This window comes from Hoplias malabaricus, chromosome 18 (genome assembly GCF_029633855.1).
Source record: "Hoplias malabaricus isolate fHopMal1 chromosome 18, fHopMal1.hap1, whole genome shotgun sequence".
Lineage (NCBI taxonomy): Eukaryota > Metazoa > Chordata > Actinopteri > Characiformes > Erythrinidae > Hoplias > Hoplias malabaricus.
Window position 1 is genome coordinate 7441815 of NC_089817.1, and position 22534 is coordinate 7464348.

Below are 22534 nucleotides of genomic sequence, written 5' to 3' on the forward strand. Positions count from 1 at the left end.
CAATCCCACTTAACCGAGAATTTTTCAGTTAGCCAGAAACTTAGACCCAAAGCTGACGACTGTTAACGGTAAAATCCCTCGTCGTTTTCTGTTGGACGAATTTGGGCTTTAATTATCTGGCTAAACTGAGAAATCCTGCTTTGTCGAATACTTCTCAGTGGTTTACGTTTGAATAGAGTTGTACATTCCTTTCTGGCACTCACTAAAAACGTGTAGCCTAGAGGGAAATCATCATGTCTAACACAAGGGCTTACATGCCGATATGAAGGATATCGGACTATATTTTACTGGAGGTTATGTATTTACTAGAGATTTATTGGAGATTGAAAGCATTAGGCAGAGGTTGAGTGAGCTGCTCAAATGAAGTACTATTTAATTATTCTTTGTTGAATGGCGGATGAATACACTCGTTGTTTTGATGTAGCAGTTTACAGCTTTTTGTTTTTTTCCTCCGTTCATCGATGTTATGATGTGACGGCCGCGTCGACAAACCACAGCCATCGGCTTGGAATCCAAACGTCACCGAGCGAGTGACGAGCCCCAGTGGCCAATCAGATTTACGAGCCTTTTTGCTTAATTAATACTTGCAACGTCTGACGCCAAACTGGAGCCAATGGGCCCCAGCGGTTGACGCATACGCTTACGGTTCCTCCAATAGGAATCCGGGGGAGGGAGTTAGGGCTGGCCTGTACGTTAATGTTAGGGTTAGATTGTCCCCATGAAAGAGGCCGCCGTCGTCTTGCTGCTGTAATTTGGCCATAGAGGAAAAGAAAAGACAATATTTTAAATCAATTTTAAGGAACTCGAAGATATAAATCAAAGCCAGGCTTTGGTGTGGAGTGTGTAGCCATTTTTCCTTTGCACAAAGCAACCGGCGGCTCATTGTTCAGGTGAGTATTTTTCCTTCCTGCGAAAAAAATCTAAATATACGAAATATAGGTTAACTTAAACACGTCTTTAGTCTGTTTACATTTCAAAAAGCTGAGTTTGACCATTAACCGCTAGCTTCTTGTACGACATTTTCGCTCCACCTTAAATGGAGCAGCAATGTTACTGCACCGTTTAAGGTGGAACGGAAAATTCGAAAAAAGAAGACAAACTCAAGCTTCGTTTGTTTTTCTGTCAAACAAAGTGTCGAAGGTTATAAGTTAGCGTTTATTGAGCCACGTACACGCCTCCTCAGTTGCTAAACGCACCACAGCTCCCTTACACACTTATGTTATTCACAAAACCGATAAAAACCTTAAACGTTGCTGTGTTTTTAATCGTGGCCGGTTCCAGCTGCATTCACGCTCCGGGTTTGTTCTCGTTTTTAGCCGCTAGCATCATCCGCTCGCTCTGGGGACTTTGCTTTCATGCAGCCATCCACTTTAATTTCACCCGGTCTCTGTGCTTGAGGTAAGTTTTGGACCCATCATTTTTTTCTCTAAAGATAATATGTTTTAATATATTTTTTTTATTGCGAGCAAGCTTCTGCTAACGATGCTTTAGCACTGGCCTGTTTTTTTCTATGTGTAACGTTGCATTGTTTTCTTTACTACCTTGCTACCAGTTTGTCTGTTTTATTTTTGCGGTCTGTCCTCGAGTGGAAAGGGTTACGATTTTTTATGGTTCAGCTACGGTGCTTTAAGCATTTTAATTATAATGTAGTAATGATAAAGTGTACAAACAAGATAGCACAATTCATGTGTCCAATTTCCTGTCAAAACAAAGCAAAATAGAGAGAGCTTTAGAAAACTGTTGAGGGAGGAGAATAATTTTCCAAAATAAATAATCTATTTAGCATAATCATAAATAAAAGGGTTAAAGAAAACCCTTGCAAAACTGGTGGACCGTTATTACAAAGGCGTTATCTTTCAGAGAGAGAGAGAGAGGGAGAAAATCAAGCTCCACACTTAAGTTCAATCGGGAGAGAAAAAAAAACCCACACGTGTTTCATTCACTTCTTTCACAGCAAAAACATAAACCTCTGTGACATGGATCTGAAAGGATGTGTAGGTGTCAAGAATCCACGACCAAGTAAGACAGTTAGACCTAATAACGTTATTTGATAGAGTACCCCTCAGATTGTGCTTTAGAGGTACTTTTTTTGAAATACTGCAAACAAGTCAAAGAATTGAAGCTATATTAAAGGCCAAAGTTTGGTCACACTTAATAGAGAAAACGTTTTATATTTAGTTTAAGTAAATGTGATGACCAGCCAAAAAACCCAACATTGCTTTTAAAAAGGATTTTGGTTAAAATATATATATATATATATATATATATATATATATATATATATATATATATATATATATATATAATAAATGAAAGGTGGTCATAGACACACAAGGCAAAATCCTGTAATTGCATGCTAACCAGTTCAGCTGGTCTTATGCTTCGAGTCGCATATACACCCATTCAGTTAGATATTAGATACTCAGAAAATCTTACAATTAACGGCATAAATCATTATAATTGCAAGGTTAGGGTTTTATCCAGGACCTTCCCTTGCACTCCACTCACCACGCTGGTGGTATAAAGAGAGAAATTATGAGGCAAGCTCCCCTCCAAGACAAGCTATTTAATGGACTTTGGTCAAAAAACAGCTATTACAGGTTTAAACTCTAAAATTTGGTCAACGATGAAATATATATTTTCTGCCTGCAGTGACTTTATAAAGTAGAAATGAATACAAGACTACCCCAGCTGGAGTTGGCAGTATGACAGAAATATAACATCAACATGCTTTAAGACTTTTTTTTGGCATGATGATATCTTTAGATCAGATGCACTAGATATGCTCCAGCAGTAACACATTTAAGATCATGATGAAAAATGTTTATTTTTAGTTCAGTTTCATTTATTGCACAGAAATGTTTTCAGTTGAACAAGACTTGTCGCTGTTCTTGTTACTGACATCAGCGTTATAACAATACTGTGAAATTAAATGTAGTAAATTATTGCACAGCTGTACCTCCAACTTCTTAAAATATGGCACTGGTTTCCCTTCTCATCAATTGCAGAAGTGTTTATGCTTCAGATTTGAACGTGTCTGTATTAGCAAAGGAAACATGCACTGAGTTTGAATGAATGCTGGTGCTTTTGTTATTTTTGCTTATACTAACTTATTTTTTCTTTTATTTTGTCTCCAGCAATGTTTCTGCTGGTCATTTGGAAGGCATTCTTTCTTCATTGTGGCTTGTTTCCGCTATGATAAATAAGCTTATGGCAGCAAAGCCCTCTCTGGGAATTGGCCATTTTGTAAAGCTAACGCAATAGCCCTGGATTCCTAATGTTTACTTCCACTTCCTCATGTTCACAATCAGCGTTTACCGGGCTGTGAGCTCAGTGGGCATCACTGTCATCACTGCCTGAAACAAAAAGCCAGTACTTCTTTTAATGCCATGGTGTGTCTCATTGAGTGGAACCAATTTTCAAATTAAATGGGGAAATGAAAAGGCTTGCATGCATGCGGTCCTTCTCCATGAATCAAATATTGAACTTTTGGCTTGCATTATCTGTAATCTGCTCTGTGGTCAAGCTTGTTCCCCTAAGAAACCATGCTTCTCATTCTTCATTGAAAATAGTGCTGTGCTGTTTCATTATTTCATTTACAGAGTGCAACTAACAAACTTTTTTTATTTTGTTTAATAGGGAAATAATGTTGCATATTTTCTGGATCAAAGAATGCCACCAATTGTTTAAAATGCTTGCACACTCAAATGGTCTATAAGTAAAAAAAAAAAGCCAGAATGCTTTAATATAAAATGATTTTGAGTATGATACACAGTGGCTAATTTTCCTTTTTTTTTTTCTTGTTTTTGTTTTGTTTCTAAGTAAGTATTTTTTTATTTTTATTTATTTTTTTTTTTTTTAAACTTGAACCATATCACATCAGAACCCCCTGACCTCTTCTAAGCATGGAATTATTCATACATTTTGAATAAAATTTGTCTTTACAGTAAACCTCTTAATTCCTTGATGTTGACCTAATTATTTTGCTGTTGCCTGGAGGATTTTGTAACTGAAGTTTTGTGAAAGATTCTTTAGAGGGACACTAGGTATGATTTGGTATTGTTGCTTTTGGGCTCATTCTGAGGTTGCAGAGTGCAATTAGCCTTTACAGCACTGTTCTAAAATCAAGGACCAGGGATGGAGGTTGGTTTTCTACCCTTCTCCTAAAGTTCCATAGTGCAACTTCTGCAGTGCTGAGCCCGAAGTAGCAAAAACAGAGGCTCTATTCTCCCTATTGCAGGTCAATGGAAGTGTCACAGTGGTTTAAACGTTTATAAATGTGTACCTTTTAAGTGACAGTCATAACCAAATTTATTTTTTTCGAAACCTGTAGTGTGCATGTGAATGTTCTCCATGGCACCTAAATTTTAGGGACATGTATGGAGGTTCACCTCTAATCCCATTTGAGCCTTTGTTTTGCACAGTCTGTCATCAGACTTTTTGATTTCTGTTTTTCTTCACTCAGGTAACCCCTCGCCCCCTCCCTCCCCTGTTCCATCTCCTAAGCGCCTCTTCCTGCCCCCTTACCCCTTTCCCCACTAACGCTCCCTCAGAACCCTAGCCCAGTGGCCCTCTTCCTAAACCCCTCTTAGGAAAGCGAGTTTCTCGCCTCCCTTGGCATCTGTAACCTACCTGACCAGGAGGGGGCTGATTGACTGCTTGCCTGAAACCCAGACAATGTCGTCCATCTTGCCTTTCACCCCTCCGGTGGTGAAGCGCCTACTGGGCTGGAAGAAGTCGGCCAGTGGCTCAGGTGGAGCGGGTGGGGGAGGAGAGCAGAATGGTCAGGAGGAGAAATGGTGTGAGAAGGCTGTGAAGAGTTTGGTGAAGAAGCTGAAGAAGACAGGCCAGTTGGATGAGCTGGAGAAGGCCATCACCACACAAAACTGCAACACCAAATGTGTGACTATACCCAGGTATGGCAAAGCCAATATGAACGTAACCCTCTCCATAAGCACACATCTTTTCATGAGTTCAGACATATGTTCCAAGCCTCGCTTTCTCTCTCTGCTGTCATGCAGTTTGTTTATTCATAGCTATCAAAACATTATTCCCATGTGTTTTGATTAGATTATTTTAAAGATTAAATTGGATATATAAATTTATGTATTTTGTAGCAAAATGGCTCATTACTGCCAGTCTTTATAATTGAATGGTGAGGGTGCACCTACCACATTAGCACTACTTTATTTTATTTCTTTGAATTCTTTCTGTGCCACCCATCCACTCTGTATTCAGTTCATGTTCATCAGTTTGACTTTACTGCTTGTTTTCATGTACCTTTCCCTTTTCATCTCATCTGCTCTGAGGCTTAGTCATCAGTGTTCAGTGTTCTTGCTTTTATATTACTTGATATTAACCTATCTAGAATGTGGGAAGACTGTAAACCTACCGCTTTTAGACTCAACAAATTGAAACCTTGTGTTTTACTAAAACACCACTTTATCACGGGCTTTTCAAGAGCTGTTGTAAAAAATAAGGGGGTGGGGGATTCTTGTGTCAAAATGATTTGATTTTGGCAAAAAGAAACTACACTATGCGGTACTCATTATGCATGTGTGATGCTAACATTTCCTGCACAGAATCGATGATGTATTTAACTGTACGTCTCTCCTACAGTTGAAATGTTTATTGTTCATTTTACTGCATTTGTAAGTCCATATAAATAGTTGATACAGTTCTCTGTAATGCTATTACAGACAAAAATCCCATTTTTATCAATGTTATTGTAGTGGCATCAGCAGATATGTTCATGAAACATATCAGATGTCAGCATCGACCTTCAATTCCAATGTCAGTGGATGCACAATATTCGTAGATTAATAATTTATACCTTCTGAGACCTAAGACCTATGATGACTTAATTCCTTGGTTATCTTTCAGTTAAATCTGCATTTCAGTAAGCAAACATTTTTTTTAAAATTAGTATTTAAATGATTAGCTCAACACTCAAATTTTCTTGTTATAAAGTGACAAAGAGGAGATTTTATGTCACTTATGCAGTTAAACAGCCAGTCTTCAATAAGGGATAATATTAATGCCCTGCTACATGGTGTCCTACAGATTTTCTCAGGTTGCCTTTAGTGAGACTTTAGCCTAAACAGGAGAGATGACCAACGTCAGCTGATTGCGGAGCTTTTCAAGTTGTCAAGGGAATTCGCTCATTCACCTTCTCTCTTCCCTTGAGAGCCTGTGTAGGGAGATTTCACATGGTAGGAAAGTTTGCTTGCCAGTGTGAGGGTTATTTTTTCCCCCTCCTTTTCCTCCGTCCTGCTCTAATCAGTCCACTAACCTTGAAGATTGGTGAGAATGGCTGAAGACATCATTCTTTACGCTAGTTCTCATGATGTGAAAAATTTTAAATGACTCCAAAAACAATGTTCCCATTTCACTTCACGTTCATCTTGTCCTAGATTTTTGAGCTTGCCTGTTTGAAGATCTGAACATAAGTATTACATTTGTAGTAGATTTTTTTGAAGTTGCGTTGACTGCAGTCACATTTCTGCTTATTGTAGTTATTTTTGGACTTGTTTAAGAACTAGATTCATTATAATGTATTTTACATTTATTCATGGATGTTGTTCTGTAGAAGACTTTTTGCTTTTGTTGCTGAATGAATGCAAGCTCTCTTCTTGTTACCACACTTTTAAACAGATTGATTTACCTCATTGTTTTGAATAAGCACTCCAGCCTGATTAATTTGACTAATGGATTTGAGTCTGCTATGTGCCACATGTTGGTTTTCAGCCAGGTGTATGACATGCATTTATACATGCTGTAGATTGACCCTTTTCAGAGGTGTATAAAACTCAACAATATTGTTATTAGTCAACATGAGTAATACATATAGCAATGGATTAGCATTGTTTCTTTCCATTTTAAATTGAAGAAATATTTTATTTTAAAATTAGTTTATAATTTGTGCAGTCTGCTCTCACCTTCTTAGCTGCAGTTGTTTATTTGCTTCATTAGTCAGTCAAAGTGGGGTAATTGGCAGGCATTTTCACGCATGTACCTTAAGTGGTGCATTGTTGAACCAGAGGCGTGTGCCCATATTCGCCCTTTTTGTTTTTCCTGTTTCAGGGAAAACAAACCCTTATCTGTGTTAATGTGACTTCCGGTTGAAGCTCCTGGCTGCCCCCACTATAAGCCCAGGTCCTTTGAGAAGCAGCACTGATAGTTTATCTGCAGACATGCCTTCAGCTAGTGCAGGGATGCAAAGAGTGATTTTCTTCCATGAGCCTTCTAAAGAGAATGATTGGGTTGCATTTCTAAAGCTTATTGATTGTAACATTAGTGCACTGTTGTCTGGCTGCCTCTGTGTGGTGGTATTAAGGTCCTGGTTTTATCCACTTCGATAAATCTGCTGAGAAAGGAGACTGTATGTGCTCTCATAATTCTATCAATTGCTGATAGAAGAGACCATAATGATCTTCAGGTCAGTATTTACATAGAGCAGATGACATTATCTTCTAAGCAGACAGGATATCACATCAGTCGTCTAAGATTAGGAGGGGTGTTCTGTAGTAATGACAAAAAGCAGAGTCCTGACCGGCTTAGGGAAACTGATTCAGCCCCCCTTTGTCAAGCAGGTAGTATTTTTAAAGCTGTAAATAATTGAGATGTGTTTTTAAAATCAGCATACTTATAATAATAATAAAATAGGTTTGTGTGTGTAAGAAAAGTGTGGACAAGTTCAAGCATAAACAGCCAGTGCTATTAATTGTGAAGTACATTGTGTCATGTCTTCAAAGGATAAGATTCTCTAAAATTTGGGTGGTTTTTAAGTTTAGTTGTTACAGCTTTGCATATTAGCACTCAACACTTAAACACTGTTTCCCAAACCCCATTGTTATTTATCATGAAACAAAGAGCACTTTACATTAGAGACCCTCACAGAAATGATGGGTGTATGCCTAGCTCTTACAGGATTATGAAAATGACAGCTTGGCATGTGTTCAGAGGACACAACCTGAGGAGTAGTCCTATTGGCAGCATTGCTCATTTTCAGCCATTATAACCTAAGATTATAGGGTGAAGACATATGGTCCCCTCTGATGCAGTGGGCTGCCCCTGTACTTTAATCTTCTCTGGGCTCAGTTTTAAAACTTTGCACCATATTGGAGAAGGGGGGGTGGGTGCTGGAAATATTTTTTTTAAGATAACTTGTCTACAAAAATGGGAAAAATGTTTCATGAGAGAAGATATTGATTTAAAAGCTATTCCTTAGGTTTAATCCTGACTGTGATAAGCATCAGTAGAAGGTGTTGGGTTTGTCTTTGGCCTCTTGTGACAATGGACTGCTAGCAGATGGGTTCTCAGTGGTGGAGTTTGTCTGGGGTTTCTGGCACTCCAGGGAACTAGGGTTAATACCCCCAAAAAAGTGTGCCACCAGTCTGGAAATCGAGTGCTCACTGAAACTGGTGCAGGCTTAACTGCTTTTAAAGAGTTTTTCCTTGAGTGTGCAGTACTATCTCTACTTTGCAGAAGAATTAGACACTAGTGATTCTAAAAGTGACGCATTAGTAGTGGGACCAGCAATTATGTAAGTATTAAGGCAAATTGTAAGTAAGTTGCCTTCATTTAACATATCATCTCTGTCTTATTAAAAAAATAAATATAACTTTTTTGGTGCTTTTGGTTCACAACATTTGAACACAGCAGCTTTCTTCACATCATGGGAAAATTTCATGATGAATGAACCAATAGAAATGCTCTAAAATGACTTGAATAAAATCTTTTTACATTCCCTTCCATTGAGATTTAAGAATGGGTTTTTATTATTATTTTCTCGCCTTCTCCTGTAAATTTACTATTTTTGGGAGATGCCTATTTTTAATTGGACAGTGATGATATACACGTCTGTAAAGCTGCTATTTTATTTTCCTCTGTGTTGTGAGTAGGATGAAAAGACACCCTGATATTGGCCACAATTTGTTTTCTTTTAATTATTGCTGTGTACATGAAATAGATGGCTATTGTTATCATGATAGTCACCATGTATTTACTGAACATGGATTGTGCATGGTTTATTTAACATCTATTCATATTGAATAATGATTTGGCAGCTGGTTTCTAGGTATAAAAGAATGCTTGTTAATTTGAAAGTTTGCATGTCTGCTTAGTCACTCTGTATTTGAGGAGTGTGTTGAAATCTTCCAAGGACTGATATGCTGAAACTAAGTCCCTTCCCTTTACACAGCTCATTTCACTTAATGTGAGCATGTGTAGTTTCAGTTCTTCATTGGCTTTTTTTATTATTATTTTTTTAAATTGTGGCATTTGCCTCATTTTCTCATTGCCATCACGCAAACCCCAGTTCTAGGGTCAGATCTTGTAAGCATATATAAAAATATTTGAGTATTTTTGTGTGCCGTGGTTAAAGATTCCAAGAGAAAGATGGTTATTCTGTGAAGGATAATTGTTTTATTAAACCAGTTTTAAAAATGTTTTCTATGTAGTATGATATTTGTTCGTAATTGCTTGAAATATCTTGTTTGAGTTTTTTTTTTTTTTTTTTTTTTATTATTATTTTTTTTTTAATTATCAGTGAAGTATTAAATTGCCTATCAATTTCACAATTTAGCTAATTCTTCACTCTGCCCATTATTAGTAAAATAAAATGTTGTGTTAATTGTTATTCACTCTGTAAATGTTTTGCTAAGCTATATTAAAAATATCAAAAAGCTATTCATTTATACTCTTCTATTTGAACTATAAGACTTTTTTTTTCCAAAAGGGGACATGCTGACCTTACTCTGTATGCTAAAATAGCTCAGAAAAAACACTTCCCGTAACTGCCTACACTATGCAGAACATCTGAATAAAGCATTAAATAAGATTATCATTATCATTTTTTAAGTTCCTTAGGTTCCTAAGGTATAGGAATTAGAAAACTGAATTCTTCCAAACACACTTAAGTTATTTTTGAAGGTTGCTCAGGGTTGTGTGTGTTAACTAATTTTGAAATGTGGTATTTTCTACAAAGGGATCATGTTCTCAACTCATTTATGTCATGTGCTGCATGTTTAAATGTTCAAAACTGTAATTCAGTCCACCATGAATATTATCTTTTTAACATTTACTTAACTCTCATTTAATTCCATTATTATGTAGAGACTGAACTGTAGTACACTATAAATATAAAAGTACATTTGTCAGTTTGTCTTGTTTTTTCCTTCATCTCACTGTCTTATGTGGTATGTCCATTTGAGTGGCTTCTTTTATTTGAGGTGAACTGCATCACAGCCTGACTCAAAACGCAGAACATCTCCAATAAAAGAAATAACACCTTGTTATATCCCACCATTGTACATCATCTTGGTATTTTTGAATGAATCATGCCCCATGTTTATCATTTTTTGTTTGTTTGTGTTTTTATTTTGTTTTTGTTTTTTTTGTTTTTGTTTTTTTACTTTTCTGTGCACAGCAATTGCTCTGAAATTTGGGGACTGAGTACACCAAATACGATAGAACAGTGGGATACCTCAGGCCTATACAACTACCCTGACCAAACCAGGTGACTATCCTCTCCTGTCATTGTGCTGCACTCACCCGTGCTGTGGGATCCTCTCCACGCAGGCTCGGAGAGAGAGCGCAGAAGCCTTCTTGTTCTGCTCCTCCAGGGGCTGTGTATTTCACTTTTAACTTCTCAGGCCATTCTCTGTGATTTTATTCTAAGTGAAAAATTATAATGTGTGGATATTTATAAAAAAAAACAACAGAATTTAAATTGTTTAGTTTATTGTTTAGCATGTTTTTCCTCATAATTCATACTCATCCTCTTAGGCACAAGCTTTTACAAAGTAGTTATATTTTGTAGTGATATTGTCATTAAAAGCATACATGGCTTCTGTTTTGGTTTGGCCTTAAGTAATAGACCCATTTTAAGTCTAAACCAGCTATCTTCCCTCTCTCCATCCATGTTCTCCTTCCTCTGACCATTTGGCACGTTCCCTCTACTCCTTTGTTCTCTCTTTCTCTTTCTCCCTGGTTTCTCTCTCTCCCTTTCTTTGTCTCTATCTTTCTCTGTCCCTGTCTTCTCCTGTATGTGCCTGGTTTAGATCTTTGGACGGCCGTCTACAGGTGTCTCATCGTAAGGGGCTGCCTCACGTTATATACTGTCGTCTGTGGCGATGGCCGGACTTGCACAGTCACCACGAGCTGCGCGCAATCGACACTTGCGAGTATGCCTTCAACCTCAAGAAGGACGAAGTGTGCGTCAACCCCTACCACTACCAGCGAGTGGAGACACCAGGTGCCAACCACATGTTAAACATTCTTGTTTTTCCTTCAGCAGATTTTAAAGCACACCCTCTGTCTCAAAATGCTCGTTTATTGTTATTTCGATTTGACTTGGGCTCTTCAAAAAAAAACTTTATTTATTTTATGTTTTCTAGGTTTTTTCCTAATGTGTTTTTTCCTTCTTTTCTTTTTTCTTTTCTTCTCTAATGTTGAATTATTGCTTCTGTAGTTCTTCCTCCTGTCCTAGTGCCAAGACACACAGAGATTCTGACTGAACTGCCTCCTTTGGATGACTACACCCATAACATACCTGAAAACACCAACTTCCCTGCTGGGATTGAACCACCAAACAACTATATACCAGGTACACACACACACACACACACACACACACACACACACACACACAAAAGACCCATAATCTTTCACTGAAAATGTGTTAACACATGTCCCTATGTATCCACATCACATTTTATTTGTATATTCCCTTTGTAAAACTTGAGTTGTGTTTGAGTTTTTTGTCTGTTCGCAGAGACTCCTCCACCTGGCTACATCAGTGAGGATGGAGAGACCAGTGACCAGCAATTGAATCAAAGTATGGACACAGGTACATTCCCACGGTGGCAAACACTACATGGGAATGGCAGTGTGTGCGTGTTTTAGCCAGTAAAGCACTTAATGCTTTCACTGCAGTTGCCTTATCCAGCCTTCCTCTAGACTCAGATGTTTAATATTTATATTTAAATACTTAAAAATAAACATTTGCACCCATTAAAGGCAATTAAGATTGAAAGTAGAAAGGAAGAGCGTGCTTATTTTTATCTCTATGTTTCTTTGGTGCGTAGGCACTCAGTTTGTCTTGGAATGTGTTGAGCTGTTAAAAATACATTTTCTGTTTTCTTGACCAGGCTCTCCTGCAGAACTGTCGCCGAGTACGCTCTCGCCCGTCAATCATGGCATGGGTAAGGAAACCTTGTTGCATAATCAACATCCTGAACCCATGCTGCTTTACCAGCAGCTCTCAGCTGTATGCTTAATGTTAACTGCCTTATTACAACAGTAGTAGTAAAATAACAAGGTTTATATTTTATTCTGTTAAAGCCAGAATAAAATGTGAATGTTTGTTAAAATATGGGTTTCTCGTTTGCATTGTAGACCTGCAGCCGGTGACTTATTCGGAGCCTGCCTTCTGGTGCTCCATAGCCTACTACGAGTTGAACCAGCGGGTGGGGGAAACATTCCATGCTTCGCAGCCCTCTCTCACTGTGGATGGCTTCACAGACCCCTCCAACTCAGAGCGCTTCTGCCTGGGCCTACTGTCCAATGTCAATCGCAACGCCACTGTGGAAATGACCCGGAGACATATAGGTACAACCTAAGACCTATAGGGGCCTATTATGATATTTTATAATATGAAATTGATCTGTCAGCAAGTCAGTTGTGCTATATAAATCTTGGCAGATCATTTGTTTAAAACACAAAAGAGAAGAATGTAGATTGTCCTGTGTTCTGAAATTTCTACAGTGTATGAATTAACTACATTGGGAACCGACAGAAATGTTGAATTTTAGTACAATTCTATGAAAACCGCAGGCACCATTTCAACTATTCAGTTTTGTTGCTGTTAATGTGTACAGGCAGAGGAGTCAGACTGTATTATATTGGTGGAGAAGTGTTTGCAGAGTGTCTGAGTGACAGTGCCATCTTTGTTCAAAGCCCAAATTGTAACCAGAGGTATGGCTGGCACCCTGCAACTGTCTGCAAAATACCCCCAGGTGAGCTGCATGTTGACATTCAGTTTAAAATGATGTAGTATAATGGCAGGCTTCTTTATACGTTAAGTCACTAAATTGAAGCTATTGTGAAATAGTCACAGCACCAGTCAGAAATCTGACCTTTGTTCAGCGGTACTATTTGCTTTCTTTATTTGCAAGTAATGAGTCTGTAATAAATCTAATTTTATATTACCGTGCAAGCTTAGCATGCATTAAACATATTGCCATTGCCAACATTTTAGTGTACTACGTCATGTTAACGCAGCAGCAGTCCTTCACAATTTGTGTGAATTTATGGATGAATAAACCCATTTAAATGCTCCAAAGTTACTTATAATAAAATCTTTTTACATTGACACCCAATGAAAGTTTAAGAAGGTGTTTTCTTTCCTCTTGTAAAGTTACTATTTTGCGGATACGTGTTTTCATTGGACAGTGATTCTATTTAACCGGTGTGTTAACTGGCATAGCATGAGGATTGCAATTAAGCTGACTCGGAGCAAGGTAGTAAAAGTCAGTTTGGAGTTGAGGTTGAGAGTGACCTTGCCTCTGATACTGGTATTTCATGTCAGAACTGGACCTCCCTAATTGATACAACCATGTGCCTTTTATTTCTAGGCTGTAACCTTAAGATCTTCAACAACCAGGAGTTTGCAGCTCTCCTGGCCCAGTCTGTGAACCAGGGCTTCGAGGCTGTGTACCAGCTGACTAGAATGTGCACTATTCGAATGAGCTTTGTTAAAGGCTGGGGCGCAGAGTACAGGTAGGACGCTTAGAAACGTGATGGGTTGGGTAGGGAATAAGTCTAGTCTGGAGGAGAAATTGCTATCATAGAGATGTGACAATAAAATACAAATAGCTGTAGCAAACTTACATTTGGAAATGATGTATTAATATTGACTGGATATTTTACTTTTTGTTTTTATCTAGTAAATCAATTAAATGTTATTGATGCTTAAAAATTGTCATTCAGATGATGATGATGATGACGGTAATAATCATAGTTTAGGCATAACTTCTTGTTTTGTATGAAATTACTCATATTAGAAGGTTTTAAAAGGTAACTTACTGTGGTGTATGTGTTTGGCAGACGGCAGACTGTGACAAGCACTCCGTGCTGGATTGAGCTGCACTTGAATGGTCCATTGCAATGGCTGGACAAGGTTCTGACCCAAATGGGCTCTCCCACTGTCCGTTGCTCCAGTATGTCCTAATCATCGACAATGACAACGAAACCTCCCCCACACCCCTGCCCAAAAATGACAAATTCTACAATCACGACAACCAATGACAACTAGAAGAAAAACAGACTTGCTATAATCCCCCCTCTCTCATTGTACTTGTCTCTCAATTCTCTCTCTCTCTCTCTCTCTCTCTCTCATTTTCACTGTTCAAACCTGAACATGGCACTTGCTGTCACATCAGCTTCATGCACCTTTAATTCTCTCTTTTTTCCTCCTAAATCCTCAATATTAAATGTATTAGTGGTAGAATTTGAAATGTATATTGATTTTTTTTTCCTTTCTTTTTTTTCTTTTCTTTTTTATTTTAAATGAAGACCAGGGAAGGTGTCTGTAACAGGGAAGTACCAGAAGTCAGTTAAGAACTTGGAACAAATGTTTCAGTAAAGCATTCCCTCCCCTTGAAGTGACCACAAATGTTTTGCCGTAAATATATATTTTTTTCCCAAAAAAAACCTTTGCTTAACAAAGAGCTTACTTTTGCTGGCAAAAAGTCATATTCTTTAAGCTTAATATAATTGCTGAGACTAATCAAGATCAGAGATTTACTCTTTCACCCTCCTAGCTCTTGAAAGTAACGCCAAAAGACACCGTATTCATTTACAATTCATGATTGCTGCGCCCAACCACTATAAAAGAATGTTGCCTTTGATTTGGAGCGTGCTGTTGTATGGCATGCTTCTTTGAAACCTAACGTGAACAGATAGGAATGTTTAACAAAAAGGAAACCAAGCGAAAACAAACAAACCAACAAACAAACTGGACCAATATTTTTCTGCCCCATCTCTGTAGAAGCCTGTACTTCCCCTCCCTGCTGATGTCTTGTTCACTAGGTGAAATGCTCACTAGATTGCCATGGAGTGCTTTTGGAGTCTGGTTTCCTTTTTCTTAGAAAATGGTTTCTTTTTAAGTATGAGCAAAAATAAATAAAAAAAAATTCTTAAAAGTGATCACACAATCCAAATCTCTCAAAAAAATTCCAACCTTTTAAGCTTTAAGTGTTAATAAAGTAGGTTATTCTTCACAATCACAAGATTTTTTTTCCTTTATCTTTCTTTTAGCTACTTTTTGTATTTTCATGTATTTTTATATATAAATATATTTAAAATCTTTAATGCTCTCTTCCTTTTTATTAGAATTGAATATTTTTTTAGATCATGCCCTCTTTTTAAATGGAACATGGCTTCATAATGAAATGTCCTATCATACAAAAGAATTGTTAGTAGAAATCTTTCACAAACGGTATCTTTATATTCTCCTGTTTTCAATTCAAGTTGTCCGAACATCTTGCCCCTTATATCTACCTACCTATTGACTCTTAAAAATGCCTCAGGCATTGTTTAGGACTTTTATTTATTTATTTTTTGACTTATGGTCAGAAAATTCTTTGAATGCTTTTCTTTCTTTTTTTTTTTTTTTTTTTTTTTTTTTCTTTTTCCCCCCACTCTCTCTCTCTTTTCCCCCCTCTCTCCCCCTTTTCTTTGGCTTCTGGACAAATGACACATTGCCTGCCCTGGATGCTTTTCCACAGCCTATGCTTCTTTGGGGAAAACATCTTCCTAATGTCAAATGTTGCAGAAAACATGGCAGTGTTCTATTGGCTTGCAATTTGGGGGGGAAAAGACTCTTAAAATGATTTGCTTCTTAAAAGGAGAATTGTGCAACTTTAGTGTGTGTGCTTGTTGTACAACTTACTAATGACTGTGATCTAGCTGTCTGCCTTCTTTACTTGTTGTGACAGTGGCAAGATGTTGGAAATATCCATTCCCCTTCTCCCACCTTTGTCTCTCTTTTAGTTTTGTTGACCTTAATACACTTGCGATTGTACTTTAAGTGCAACTAGTTTGGAGAAGATGGAGGTCATGGCCTGTTTTGAACCTTAAAGCAGAGGCCGTTACGACACTGGGAACATTCTGCTGGCCCTTTTTGACTGGCTATGGAAAGGAAACCAAATAGAACTGTTAAGTGGCCCACACATATATGCATATACAGTATGTGTATATATAATTTTAATTTCCTTTTTTTCTCTAATTTTATTTTTTTATTTTTTATTTTTTTTGGCAAAGCATTTAACAGTTGGTGAGCTTATTTTACCATTAGAGAGATGTATTGGTAGGACGTGAACGTTATCAGGCGATAAGCTTTTCAGGCGTGTTGCATATGCAGACTTCATAAATACACTAATAAAAAATTTTAATTCTCATGAACATGCTCATTGACTCTTCAGTTTTTTAGGCACTGATTATCTTCAGGTATTTTGGTTTGTCTTGGGAAATCATTCAAATATTTGAATCAATATATTTATTCACAATTTAATTGTTTTGTTTGAATTTTGATTTTTGTTTTCAAAGCATTTCACTCTGAACATTTTTCTTCAGAGTCCCGAAAAAAAGTTTATTCGGTATTTATTGTAAGGAGTTCTGTTTTAGTGTGAACTAGAGCACATTTTAAGAAAGTTCCTTAACCATTTACAAAAGGAATAGGAACTGTTTGTTGTCTAGAGCCACTCCATCTGCTGAACTTTCTTTGAATGGGTACGTACACACTAAAAACGTGGCAGTGATATATCTGTTCACGATACTGAAACGAGCTGTAAAAATACAAACATCACAGAATGGATTATAACATTTAATATCAAGGGTTAATTTACCAAAGTGCAGATATTGATCATTTGGATTCACTTCACAGAATTCCATGTTTTAACGAGTGAAGTGTTCATTGTTTCCTCTAGGAGGCGCCAAAACACAAACTTCAAGACAAGACCTCACAATCTCGTCCTTTCCATTCTGGTGGTATTTATATGCCAGAAAAGACATGATGGGTGAAAAGCAGTCAAATATGTATTACCTTATGAACCTAGTCTTTGTCATATTTGCAGGGCACAGCTGTCAAGCTGCAGGAAGGTGATGGGAGTCAGGTGGGTACAGGTAAATGCAAAAGTAGAGGTGAAGAGTAAATTATTTCTTCTAGAACTCGGCAACGATGTCATTTTAATGGACAAACATGAGCAATTATTTTTATTGTGTGACTTGTGTTCTCCCTGTGTCCGCCTGGGTTTCCTCCGGGGGCTCCGGTTTCCTCCCGGATTCGTGACTCCAAAGTGTCCGTGTCACTGCAGTGCTGAGAATGGTCCACCACCCCGACTATTAAAGGACATGGTGAAAAAGGGGTTAACAAAGTATGCATTGCAACAGATGGTTTACAGTGTGTATGTATAGACTTAAAAGTGCACCGTTATGTTCAGTTAAGCTGATAAAGTGGACAAGATTATTAACCCTCTTTAATATTGTAGTGCAATCAGACCCGGGCTTGTTCTTGCAGCATTTTTGCTAATGACCACCAGATGGCGCTGCTTATTAACATTCCCGTTCAGCGACTAATACACTTGGTTAAGGATGTCGACCGTTAAGTGGTCGCTAGTTTTGCTAAAAGCTCGCTAACCGCGGTGTTATTAAACTCCTGCCTCACATTAAAACCTTTTTTCTCAGAGGTCGAGACTTTCTCCACATTAAGCGCTTTGTATGCGACTAAACCTGCATAATTTATGTGACACGGTCAGTCTCAGCCTGGTTAGACTGAGTCTCTTATGATCCCAGAAGGCTGCTTAACCTCAACTTTGAAAACTTTCCTCAAACAAATGGGCATTTACGAGCCTCTTACAGGAAATATAATCAAGTACTCATGTCGGTTTCTTGGAACAGGGGCATAAATAATGTGGAAATATTTAAATACAGGTCTTTTTTTTTTTTTAAACAACTAACTCACAATGAACAGTGACTAATGCCTGTAGGATAGTGTTATCAGCTGGTTTAGTTTGAGCATTCTGGACAAATAAGAGATTTAGCTGTGTTTCTCTTCTATAAATAACAATATCCACAGTTGGACTAAAAATATAAACTCAATGTGTATTTACATGCAGAGTTTAACATGGGGAAAACAATATTTAACCCTGGAACACAGCTTACATCAGGGGTTACAAATCCTATCCACAAAAGGCCGGTGTGGCTGCAAGGTCTCATTCACATTAAGCAGGAGTACACCTGATTCTACTTGTTTAATCACCTAGTCTCAGTGTGTTCTCCTGTTAGGAGTGAATATTGTAGCCACACCTGCCATTTTAGGATAAGATTGGTGACCCGTGTTTACACATGTTCCTGAAGGATAACTTTTTTTGTGGGTTAAAGGAGTGCTAGGTGAAGTTATTTCATTTTTAAACTAGTGTAAATAAACTACAACACAAAAAAAAGGTGAATGAAGTATAGTTATGTTAGTAACAGCATTCGCAGTGGTCTTAGTTAGGATTTGGGATGTGCAAACTGGCGGCTAGGAGGTTGAGATAAATAACGCGGTGGACACTTGGGGTGAAGTGGAACAGAGCTGTATTTAAATTTGCAGATCGCTGTAAATTTCATATTTTAAAAATAAACCTTAATTTAAAAGTAATTTGACCTGAGCACCCAAAGTGTTGCATACTGCTTTATAATACATTTTCATTGATGTAATTATATTTAAGGCTTAAGGTAATTCCTGGCATTTAAATCTTTATTTTTTTTGATAACGTATCCTTTTAATATACTTCTAATTTAAAATTAAATATTTGGTTGACTGTCTGGGGTGTGTTCCTCTGTTGATTCAGGTTTCAGACCCACTGTGACCCTGATCAGGATGAAACCGTTACAGAAAATGAATGAAGGAATATTAATTTTAAAAGATAAACAACAAAAATGTTTGTTTAAAAAAGAAAAACAGTACATAAACGGTGATGCATTTGTACCCTGTATAATTTGGAACTAAATTTGTGCCAGAATGCATTGATACATAGGCTCTGTTTGAGAAAAGCCTGACATGGGAGGAAAAGGTGGAGAAGTATAATGAAAAATCACACTGGCTTACAAATTCATAAAGACACGTCTTGTTTTGTGGATCTTTGATATCAGAAATATCACAGTTACATACTAAGGGTTTATAGTGTTGTTTTATAGCATGCTTGACTCTTGCAAGCTGGGGGTTACTAAGAAACTCCTACCCCTGTTTTGTGCGTGGGCAGGAGTCCATAGTGTAATGGCTTAAACCCATTTCTGCACTTTATGTAGAACTGCCCACATGAAGCGAATGTACCTGGACCATTTCTTTACCTTTACCCCCCCCCACCCCCACCTCCACCCGAGTGTGGACAATGGCCTCACCTTTGTGGTCGTCTTAGCTGAACCACTCATGAGAGACCTATTGTCATTTTTTTGGCCATAAAGGAGCACAATCATGTATAAGTTATGATCCCTAATTAAAACTTTGTACTAACCTACACTTGACCCCGCGTGTTCCACAATGGGTTCCCCAGATTCCTTTGTGTGATGCCCTCTGACTTGTCCAGTGTGAAGTGTTGGATGTCTTCTGGAGGCCTTTTCCTGCTTCTTTGGCATAGGTCTGGAGTGGTAACTGGAGCACAGGGGCACTGCGAAAAATTAATTAGGCCTAAATGAGTTTTCCACTCACAGTAAGCACTGACAATGACCAGGACACACAGGACATTGGAGGGTCAGGCCGTCACCCAAGTCGTGACCTCTAAGAAAGCCAGTATTTTATACAAGATGGGTTTGTTTCAGAATATAATTCCTAAGCAGAGATAAGTAGAGCAACATAACTCCATACTCAAGTAAAACAATTAAGTACACTCTTAAAAACAAACATGTTGCTAGATCAGTAACTCATACACACACACACACACACACACACATATATATATAAATAAGAGCTTTTTTGTGTAAAATGAAATGTATAGCTTCAAAGGCATTTGTGACTAATCACAGAACACCACAATAAAACACTAAAATGTAATTGTGAATGAAACAAAAAGGTAACTATGAAGAAACTATAGCAGTTTAAACTGAAAATAATAAGGAAAATACCCATCCTTCAATATTTCACTTGAATAGATGCATTTGAGTAAATGTAACTACATATTACCCACTTCTGGTCTTAACAGAACCCTCAACCAAATATTAGGAAATTTATCCATATCTGATGAGCCACAGCCTCCTGAAAGCGTTGTTTTATTAAAGGTCATCACAAACGTAGAAGTGAAGGAGACTTAGATGGGGGACGGAACATACCAGATGAGTCCAGACTGCAGTTCTTTTGATGGCCACTAGTAAGCAGCACGTGAGGAAAAATGGGCCACTCGGGGCAACAGCTGGGGCGGAGAGCTGTGATTCTGCAGTGCTCTTCATTGGCATGGTAATTAAAGCAATTAAAGCCATTATTACTGTTTTCCTAATGAAAGCCTCTCCTTGCAAGTCAGACCGGCTTTTATTACAAACACCACTACAGTGACACCATTTAGGCTTCATTAGCATATTCACTGAGCTGCAGATTTATTTCCTCTTTGCCTTTTTGAGCTGCACACACACACCTTTGTGGAAGTTGAGGTGTCCACTCTGCTGGTCACCTGTGTGCTGGGCTGATCCAATTTCTGATCCACATCCATCTGAACAATAGCACTCACCAAGACTGATAGGAAGTGCTGTGACCTCATCTTGACCTGGATGTGGAGCCACTGAAAAAGAGGTAAGTGGCCATTTAACTGCTGTTGTTGGTTTGACCTCTGGGGTCAAACCCAAGAGATCTGAGGATTTGGTGATTTTGAAAGAAGCCCTCATTCTTAAAAGTTTTTGAGCTTTATGTGGCTGTCCGTCCATGTTCAATTTATCCAGTTTTTTTATTGTTTATAATTTGATGATGAACACATCAATAGACCAAATTATGAAAATAATTTACACTGTAATTTACATTTCCTTGTCTGTCCTGTGGAGTTATATCTGGTTATTTGATGTGTGACAACACATAGATAAATATAAATACGTTTATCCTCTAGTGTAATTTACAGTACACAATGATGATTCACCCAATGCCTTGACCAACTGATATTAGTTTTTAATTAAAACATAATAACTGGCCAATAGCAACATGGCAGTTGGCAAAGCACTATATAACGGGGTTATGTTGCGTATAACCCTGATATAACCTTCATAACAATGTAATTTCGATTACTCTACCTGTTTGTAAAGCTGGTGTTACGGTGGGTCAGCTTGGAATAGCAGGTCACTAAATTAAAAGGATGGACAAGCGATTCAACATAACACGTATTTATTTGTTTATGTCATATCTAATGGATCTGTTGTTCAGGTCTAGTATTGATTAAACTTCTTTAATGGCCTTTAACAACAATCTAACATGGGGTACTATAGCGCATTGACCAAATTATTCCCTAAACATGAGAATCAGCACTGGCTCATGATATGCTTCTATTAGTTGACCCGTAGTACCCAGAGTTATCTTAATACAATGATAAATCATTAAATTCATCTCAGGTCAAAGCCAAAAGTCGATGAAAAGAGCCTTCAGCTATTGATATAGTGGTGTCTGTGTGTGTTGTTTAGGTACGAGTCACTGTTTGGGGCCTATACGAGACAGAGTGAAAGCACAGCCGTCCTCAAACACAGCCCTCATTTACAGACAGTCTTCTGAAAGTAACACCCTCCCCATTCACACACCCTCTCTCCCACCTAAAGAATTACAGGGTGGGGTGGGGGAGTTATAAAAAAAACTGCTTCGTTTAATAATTGATGTGCTGCATTTCAATCAATTTTACCACGGCGCTAGGCTAATTAAGGGTTGCCTCTGATTCCCGGGGGTAATTTAAAGACGGCACGCAGAAAAGAGTTGATTCTCTTTACTCTCTTTTTCCCTCCCTCTTTTTCTGCTCCTCTCTCTCTCTCTCTCTCCCCACCACTCTCTTTCTTCAATTCATGGGAATTTGCTATTTCTGGAAGCCGAGATGGCGGAGTGACCCGTCCTCCGTGTTCGTCTCCTGGGGCGTCCGCCTAAATGCAATTAATACAGCCGCTTTACTGGCTGCTAATTATTAAATGACAAAAAAAGATTTTTTTTACACCAGACTAATTTAAAGTTCATAGATGATTGTTTTAATTAATTAAATAAGGGAAAAAGTACACTTTAAGCATGACTAACGGCATTTGCATACGAAGGTAATAATTAGCCACACCGCTGCTTCTCACCTAGGCTACTGAGAGAGAGAGAGAGAGAGAGAGAGAGAGAGAGAGAGAGAGATAGAGGTGGGAGAGGCTTTTTAATGAGAACAGCTTAGAAGCATTTTCTTTGAGTATTTAACACTAAAATTAATAACAGAAGAGCTCAATTAAGGCAGGGGGGGGGGAGTCGTCAGATCCTTAAATATATGACACACCTCCTCCCTCC

General features: G+C 38.0%; 1 protein-coding gene across 3 annotated transcripts; it reads left to right on the forward strand.

The window, feature by feature from the left end:
- Positions 1-617: 617 nt before the first annotated feature.
- On the forward strand, positions 618-15679 carry smad2 (SMAD family member 2). Of its 3 annotated transcripts, XM_066650510.1 has the most exons (12): positions 618-890; positions 1317-1398; positions 4466-4916; positions 10430-10519; positions 11064-11257; positions 11474-11608; positions 11777-11851; positions 12153-12206; positions 12400-12612; positions 12882-13019; positions 13638-13782; positions 14110-15679. In XM_066650510.1, exons 3-12 carry the CDS (start codon positions 4678-4680, stop codon positions 14231-14233), a joined length of 1407 nt encoding a protein of 468 aa, XP_066506607.1. In that variant the 5' UTR covers positions 618-890; positions 1317-1398; positions 4466-4677; the 3' UTR covers positions 14234-15679. The 3 variants fall into 3 exon arrangements, with proteins under 3 accessions (XP_066506607.1, XP_066506609.1, XP_066506608.1); XM_066650512.1 differs by lacking the exon at positions 10430-10519; XM_066650511.1 differs by lacking the exon at positions 1317-1398.
- Positions 15680-22534: the final 6855 nt, after the last annotated feature.

What these genes read in the sequence shown, in the direction of transcription:
- smad2 (XM_066650510.1), top strand. Translation starts at nt 4,678, where the DNA reads ATGTCGTCCATCTTGCCTTTCACCCCTCCGGTGGTGAAGCGCCTACTG. An exon ending in ACCAAACAACTATATACCAG is followed by an intron (nt 11,609 to 11,776) that starts GTACACACACAC and finishes GTCTGTTCGCAG; the next exon opens with AGACTCCTCCACCTGGCTAC. An exon ending in AATGACCCGGAGACATATAG is followed by an intron (nt 12,613 to 12,881) that starts GTACAACCTAAG and finishes TAATGTGTACAG; the next exon opens with GCAGAGGAGTCAGACTGTAT.